General features: G+C 40.4%; 1 protein-coding gene across 1 annotated transcript; it reads right to left on the reverse strand.

The window, feature by feature from the left end:
* Window positions 1–994: 994 nt before the first annotated feature.
* Window positions 995–8,263, reverse strand: LOC146665697 (E3 ubiquitin/ISG15 ligase TRIM25-like). Its single transcript, XM_085411192.1, has 2 exons — window positions 7,493–8,263; window positions 995–1,051 (listed from the first exon to the last, which is right to left on the reverse strand). Exons 1-2 carry the CDS (start codon window positions 8,261–8,263, stop codon window positions 995–997), a joined length of 828 nt encoding a protein of 275 aa, XP_085267318.1.
* Window positions 8,264–8,717: the final 454 nt, after the last annotated feature.

Here is an 8,717-nt window from a genome sequence, read left to right on the forward strand (position 1 = left end):
GGAGGGCCTGAGATGTCCCCAGATTCTGTGATTCTGATTCTGATACGATGCCACTCTATAGAGGGTCTCCTTCCTTGTTGTCAGCACTGTCAGTCTCCTGCTTTGTTGCTGGCCTCCAGCTAGGCCACAGAAAGTGCCCCATCGCCTTCACTTTCACTGTCCCCAAGAGATATGTTTGAAAAACAGTTATTTTGGTAACGCATTTGTTATTAGAAAAGTGACTTTACCAATTATTGACATGGTATAGACAAGCTAGTTATAATTGAGCTACAGCAATTACAGCAAGCTTGTTTTTCAGAATTTTCAATTATTTACAACACTGGAAGAACAACAGACTTTTCATGTACTAAATATGTTTAAAATATGGTTAAATATATTGAAATATACATTTATTTAGTGAACATATGATTTGATGAACATTATATCATTGTAATATTTTTGAAATCATTTGCATTGTTAAAAATGAAAATAAATGAAATAAACAACTATCTGCGACACCTAGTTTTACACTTAGATCCACATAGGGCCATGCAGTGAAAGCAGCATTGCATCTATTTGTTAAACAGATTAACTGAAAACTGCACAAGGAAAATGTAAAAGTAAGCAAAATCAATATCTGACTGTGATGATAATAATGATGTTAGAACCAATTCATTAGAATAAACCAACCAGATTTAGAATAGTGAAATAAAACTCAAGTAAAACTAGGTTATTGCCCCAGTAAGGTAAGATTAAGAAGAAAGTATAAGGATTATAAAGAAAATGGCATCGACAGAAAACAGAAATAGCATCATCACAAGTCAGCCCATGCAAACCGCTAGAGAAGCAACAATGGTGAGTAATTAAAAACTGAAAGCAGAAGAATTCCAGTTCATTCCATAGCAGCTTCTGATTTCCCAAGGTCACAGAACACAGCAGAAGAGCCTTCACCTAAGAAGTGATTAGCCCTGAATCCGGCATAGAGCGGCTGAGTGAATGGAGGAGAGTCATGGTTTTAGAGATGCTGTAGAAGGACAGAATACCTGCTCTGTGATCCAGTTACACTCCAATTCTGTAAGATGGAGGGCTTGAGATAGATGTAAAGTATTCATCTATCTGAGTTTTCTGTTGGGATCTGATCTGTTGCTGGATATCAGAAATGCTTTTCTTGATGAGAAGGAATAGTTGTTGAAGTGTCCTCCCAGTGTCCCTCACAGCTTTATCAGCAGACTGATTAATGGCCTCCACCTCCTGCAGAAGCACCATCACATCTCCTTCTCTGTTCTTGATTCTCTCCTGAGTTTTTTCACGACTTGAGTTGACCTCTTTTTGCCGTTTCAGTCCTTTCTCCTTTCATACAATTCATACAGTAGCTGTGTCCACAGGGTCCATGCGAATTCCATGCTGCGTCGTTTCACCTCTCAAAGACAGTTATGTGAACTAGTTTAATTCTCTAAAATAGTAAGAACATTATTTAAATTACTTTATGTTAATTACACTCTTCTAAGACAAAGTAATTATTTTTTAAATATCAGTAGGATTTTAAAAGCTTGGAGGTTCAAAACTTAACATTTAACATACATCACACACATTTTGAGGATAAAAATCTCCAGATATCAGATCACCTCTCTGTCTCTCTGAAGCTAACTGTGGCTAAATGCACACAGTTAGCTTCAGATCATTTCAGTGTGAATGGGCCGCTTCCTTCAGAATCTCTCTCTCTCTCTCTCTCACTCACACACACACACACACACACACACACACACACACACACACACACACACACACACACACACACACACACACACACACACACACACACACACCCCTCTGTCTATGAACAGACGTATTCACTAAAGTACGTTGTAAAACAGTGAAAGAAGGCCCAGCAGCGCCTCTTCTTTCTCAGGAGACTGAAAAGATTCGGCATGAGCCCCCGCATCCTCAGGACCTTCTATCACTGTGCCATTGAGAGCATCCTCACTGGATGCATCACCACCTGGTATGGCAACAGCACCGCCTACAACTGCAAAGCTCTCCAGCGAGTAGTGCGGTGCTCTGAACGGATAATTGGAGGTGAGCTTCCCTCCCTCCAAGACATCTACAGGAAGCGCTGCCTGAGGAAAGCGGGGAGGATCATCAAGGACTCCAGTCACCCCAGCCATAAACTGTTCAGACTACTTCCATCAGGAAGGAGGTTCTGCAGCATCCGGTCCCGTACCAGCAGACTGAGAGACAGCTTCTTCCACCAGGCCATCAGACTGCTGAACACGTCATAGACACCTCAGCTTCACTACTGGAACTTTAACATTATGCACTCCATACTGTACAGTAATGCCACTGTTTTGCACATATTCAACTCTGTATATTTTATTTTATTTATTGTTTACTCTATTTAATTTGTAAAATATGTGTACACACACACACACACACACACACACACACGTAGAAAAATATTTAGTATACACATCCAGAAATGCATATACTATTATATATTGTACATATATTTATTAGTTTCAGATGTAGCTTGTATTTTGCTTGTTTACATTATTGTATTTTGCACAACTCTGTTGCTTGTGAAGCTCGCACACAAGAATTTCACTCACATGTGCTGTACCAATGTACCTGCACATGTGATGTGGCAATAAAAGTGATTTGATTTGATTTGATTACCCTTGTCTATAAATAAAGACAAGAGCAAAATTAGAGCGCACATCACAGGGCCCCCACTCTCGTGTGAGCGCTCTGTGACTGCCCTTGCAAGTAAAAACTGCAGCGTGTGTGTGTGTTTCTACTCTCTGACTCTCAGCTGAAGAAGTGTCTTTAGAATACATCTCTTGACAGTCTTTCATGTGGAACAGCGAAACGCAAGTACGAAACCCAAGGGGTTATCACATGATTTGGAAGGCATTCTGGGCGCAGCCAGCGGATTTCGTTATGTGGGCATTTTGCCGTACCACAGGCAGAAATATTGCCGTTAAGTGCCTTCATAACTTGAATTTTTCATTAAATGGGGTATTCGTAAGCCGGGGTTCCACTGTATTTTGATCTTTTATGTAAGAAGTATTATGCTTTTATGGGAGCTTTTTACATTACCTTTGTCATTAACTTTTTAATTTTTGTGAAATTTATCAGGCCATGCCAAACTGGAATAGGCTTCTTCTTTTTTTTTTTTTCTTTTTTTACAGAAACTAATTGCACATGCAAGCAAACCAAAAATTAACCCTTTAAGACCTACCATAGAACCAAGCCCGCCAGAGCTTATATTATATTTTTACATGCTGTGGAGCCATTTTTGGGAGCATTTCAAGTTGCTATACATCAATACAACCATTATAGCCCAAATTTTAACAATATGTCTGCATTAAGTGCATAGTAATTACATAAATTGCAAAAAAGTGCAATAAACTACAAAATAATTGAAAATCGTTTTTGCTTTTTTAACATATATTTCTAGTTAGAGAAATTTAAGAGGCTTATCCCTCATAACTGTAAATACAAAAAAGTTGCATAAAATAGTTTCCCACCACAGGAAATTTATTTTGAGTGTCTTCATAGTTTTATTTTTGAAATACACCAATTTTTATATACTGCAGGAAAAACAAAAATAAATATTATAATGCAAATTTGCAAAAAAGCAGCATCTGCATCAAAATAAATTATTTCCAGCAGTGCAATATGAGTCCTAAGCATCCCAGAAACGACACAGAAAGTCATAAAGTCAAACATAACTTTTAAAAACACCAGTATAGGCTCATAAGGCCCTGATGGTAAAAACAAACAAACAAAAAACTACATTTCCGCGAAAATGACGTCACTTCCGGTTTCGGGCAGGTAATGGCGGACATGCAAAAGTTCGCGCTGACGTCTGTTCCAACGTAGGAAGTGTTATGAACAGCTGATCGGATCGGCAAAGCGTGTTTCTGGAATATTATGTTTTTGTTGCTGCAAGTGCTTTTTATGCAGTTTTTGCAAAGCTTTATGTGGAAGGAAACCGTGACCTAGGACAAGCTGATGGCATAAGATGTAAGTACAACTCCTCCGGTTTCATATGCAAAAAAAATTATTGCGCTAGCTTACATGGTTGCAGAGGTACCGGGATTTAAAAATAGTTACGCAAAACAGAGCGTGCCCGCTCCGACCGGCTCTAAAGGGTTAATAAGCAAGCCTCTGTATGAAAGAGCCAAAGATCCAAAAGTAAGTATCAAGAATCAAAGCAGCTAAGTACTCAGAAAAATTTATAGACACTGAGGACTCATGGACAACAGGAAACAGATGGGGCATCATCCAAAATCTGAGACTACAAGACCGGTCCACGGTTAGGAGAGTACTGGGTTTTCTTTTAGAGACATCTAAAATAGGAATTTTAATTTTTCAACTCGTTGTTGCAAAATAGGCTGAGCGTAAACCAAGTCCCAACTATCATCCTCACCCTAGAGCCATTGACTTGGCATTGGTACTTACTGTGTGGTCAGTAGCAAGTTTTGCTTGCTATGAGTGCTTCAGTTTGTCTTTTTTAAACATTCTTCCCTGCAAAATACTCTGTAAGGGTGAACTCATATCATGCACAGTTGCCTTATTTCTTCCTGGAGCATCATTATTGTCAAGATCGCGTGGAGGTTGTGGTGTGAGGACCCTAATGCAGACGAACGAGGCAGAACTGAACTTTAATGAAAAATGAGCCTTTATTGTGGCTAAGAACAAAAACACAAGCCAAACAAAGGAAATAACCAGGGGAGAAACTAACATAAAACCTGAACTGGAAAAACTGAGTACATGAAACATGGAGATGCAGGAAAGGTTAACAGACGAACGGACAACAAACACGGGGACCTCATAAATACACAGAGGGATGAAGAGGGAAGAGGAAACACACGGGTAGCACAGCTGGGGTGAATAAACATAATGACATAACAGGAGGAAGCAAAACTGAACACACTGAACACAGGACACTTGACTGTCAAAATAAAACAGGAAGCACAGAGACGCAGACCTAAGACCATGACACCACACCAGGGATAAACAGGGATGCAAACGGGGAGACGAGATGAAACACAAGGAGAGCAACAAGGGAACAGGTAGGGAGAGGGAGCGAGAGGGGACACGAGAGAGAAGGAGTGAGAGGGGACAAGAGACAGGGGAGTTGCAGAAACATAGATAAACATGACAGACAGGAGAGGACTGGAATGAACCCAAGGAGGGGGAACATGGGAACAGAAAAGGAAATCAAGACGCACACACACAAACCCAAAGAGAGTAAATGGACTGTTTCTTATATAGTGCTTTTCTACTCTCCCGAGTACTCAGAGCGCTCTATACATCATGCCACATTCTTTCTTTCTATACTTAGTGCTTCCTAACTACTTTCATACTCCAATGAATGCATTGGAGAGCAACTTGGGGTTAGTATCTTGCCCAAGGATACTTGATATGCAGACTAGAGGAGCCATGGATGGAACCACTAACCTTCCGATCAGTAGGTGACCCGTTCTACCTCCTGAGCTACAGCCACCCTAGAGAGGGACGCAGGACAAAGACACAGGGGGGAAAACGGGGGAAACTAGACAATTCAAAATGCAGAATAAATTCCTGACCAACTAATGAACCTAAACATAAACTGTAACTACAGGGGTCCAACAAAGAATGGCCACGCATCATACTGATGTCTTCGGAAATTTATTTCTCTCTCTCTCTCTCTCTCTCTCTCTCTCACTCTTGTCTTCAGACACCGTGAAAACTGAAGAAACACAAAGTTTACAACATAAATGTTTTGAGCTTATCAGTCTCTCATATCAGTGTCCATAAACAGTCTTGTGCAAGCAGAACAGAAAAATGCAGAATAATGGATATCACAAAAATGTCCTCTCATTACCAGTGTAGAACACGTATGCAACATTATACAAACAATATACATGAAACCATACCGTGTGCGCCTCTTGGACCACATGCAGAATAACATTAACGCTGAGGCTGTAGATGCATCTGTAGCCATGTATCCATGCTAGCTCCACAATGCCATGGTTGTGCTCTCAACCAAACTCTGGTCATGTGACAATTACAAACTTTAGCTCATACAAACTTACAGCACTTTACATATTTAACAAACCCATATTTTGTAATCACATATTTTAGACATGTTTTTTAATTAATGTTACACTTTTATCATCTTATGTTATAAATAAATGAACTAAATTAAGCATGAATCTATCACAGAAACATGAAATAACCAACTTTATTTTAACTGTCTCAGGGACAGTTACATAAACCATAATACAAAATTACACTAAAATACAAGAAAGCTCAAAACGCTGCTTCAAATGACCCAGGACGATCCAATTGTCCCCACTCTCCCACTGGCCTGCACTTATGCTGTCCTTAACAGTCCAGGTGACTTGTGCAGTTGAGTTCATCCTCAACATCTGAAGTCATCTATATCACACACACTTACTGAGGTAATCAATTTTAGGCAATTTTTGTTTTTGCTTAAATGGGGAAGCTGTGACACACTGTCTGCTCACCTCCAGTTAAAGATTTTTAATTACTTTTATTTGTTTTTGTTAATTTTTATAGCAAGTAACACAGACCCATGCTACATCACTGCACTTATAATCTATGCTATATATTTTGCCTGACCTCTTTAGGAGAGACCTCTTTTTCTAGACTATTTGAGCTCACACAGCTCAACACACGATCCAACATAAAGCCAAAATCCAGCGTAGAGCGGCTGAGTGAATGTGGTCTGGACTCTGTGCAGGAGACACATGGTCTTTGAGACACTGTAAAACGACAGCATACCCGCTCTGTGATCCACGTATACTCCTATTCTGGGTGACTGAGGGCCTGAAATGACAGTTCTGATTTTGTTATGTCTCAGTTCATAACCATTTTTGAAACACTCCAGTGCCCAAGAACTGTCATTGTTCCCAAACAGACTTTCATCTCCTGTTCTGCTGATATTCTTGTATGAAACTGCCACTGAAAGTGCTCCTCCACTCCACACCACCTCCCAGTAACAACATCCAGTCAGACTCTCTCTGCTCAGGACTTGATGTCTGTTGATGAATCTGTCTGAGTGATGACTATATAAAAATTTTTTACTCATACATTTGACTTTTTTGTCCCCTTCAAATAAGAGACTTGTGTTTGCTGTGTTAAAATCCAGCGTTAGTTCTTGAGATAGTCCGAGGAACTCAGCTCTGGTTTTGGGTTCAGGTCGAGACATTACTGCATCCACTTCCCCCTCTAACTGTGAGACTGCGGTGCCAAAACGGATTTCCTGTAGTTTACGTTTGAACTCTGACACAGCTGTCATCACATCCTCAAAGTACTGCAAAGTACATGTTTTAATGTTGAGTGATCCAACAGATTCATGCACATGTGACAGTGAGGTGTACGTCTGGAGAAAGTGGGTGTGATCCTGTGTATGAAAGAGCTGCCCCAGCTCAGCATCTTTCCTCTTCAGCACAGTGATCTCATTCTCTATTCTGTCCTGAAGCTCTCTTGCACGACACACTTCAGCTTTCTGACGAGATCTGATCTGCTGTTTTACATCATTAAAGATCTTCTCACTGTCCCTCACTGCTTTATCAGCAGACTGAGTGATGGCTTCCACCTCCTCCTGAAGCACCTTTATGTCTTTTTCTTTGTCCTGGATTCTCTCTTGGATTTTCTTTCGACTCACCCCAAGTTCTCTCCGCTTTTTATTCCTTTCTGCTGTAGCTGAAACTGTGTCATGGCCTTTATGTTCATCCATGGAGCACAAATAACAGATACACTGCTGATCAGTGCGGCAAAATATCTTCATCACCTCACTGTGTTGAGAACAGATGATTTTCTTAAGCCTCTTTGATGTGTCCACCAGCTTGTGTTTCTCAAAGGCAGTAGATTCATAGTGAGGCTGGAGGTGCTGCTCACAGTAAGAGACCAGACACTGCAGACAGGACTTGATGGCTTTCAGTTTCCTCCCAGTGCAGACATCACAGGCCACATCTTTAGGTCCAGCATAGCCATGATCGGCAGGTGAAGCTTGGAGTTCAGTCTTCTGCAGCTCCTCCACTAACTCTGCCAAGACAGTGTTTTTCTTCAAAGCAGGCCTCGGTATGAAGGTCTGTCTGCACTGAGGGCAACTCTGGATGTTCTTCTGATCCTCTTCATCCCAGTAGCTTTTAATACACTTCATACAGTAGCTGTGTCCACAGGGAACAGTGACCGGATCCTTCAGGAGATCCAAACAGATCGAACAGCAGATTTTTTTCTCATCCAGTCTGCTTGTTTGCCGTGCCATTATCGCTCTCAGATAACAGAATGATAAAAAAAAAAAAATATATATATATAGTACTACCGCATTAAAATTAAAAATGATTTTTTAAAAGCAAATTACACAGAAACTACATCTTCTTTATGCGTGCTTCAATATCTGCATTGCGGCTCGTTTGTAACAGCATCCTGATGTCTTAACTTCTGAGAAGATCTGTGAGAGTGAAGCTGTAGAAAAACACTGAGACTGAACGCAATTGGTTGATTTTGTGAATAGTGAGGAAGTTTTCAGCCTGCAAGTCATGCCACGAAGCCACAACTCTTGAGAAAAGCACCATGTGGTTCTACCCACTGTTGACAACACAGAGTATAAGATGCAAATACTAGACACCTTACACAACCTTAACTCAGTCCTTGACAATTTGTAGACAATTTCAAAATAACAATGTTCTTTAAAATGGATCAGTGAGTACCGCTTTGCA

This window comes from Rhamphochromis longiceps, linkage group LG7, assembly GCF_057381845.1.
Source record: "Rhamphochromis longiceps isolate RC_006_pf linkage group LG7, R_longiceps_female_GT1.1, whole genome shotgun sequence".
Lineage (NCBI taxonomy): Eukaryota > Metazoa > Chordata > Actinopteri > Cichliformes > Cichlidae > Rhamphochromis > Rhamphochromis longiceps.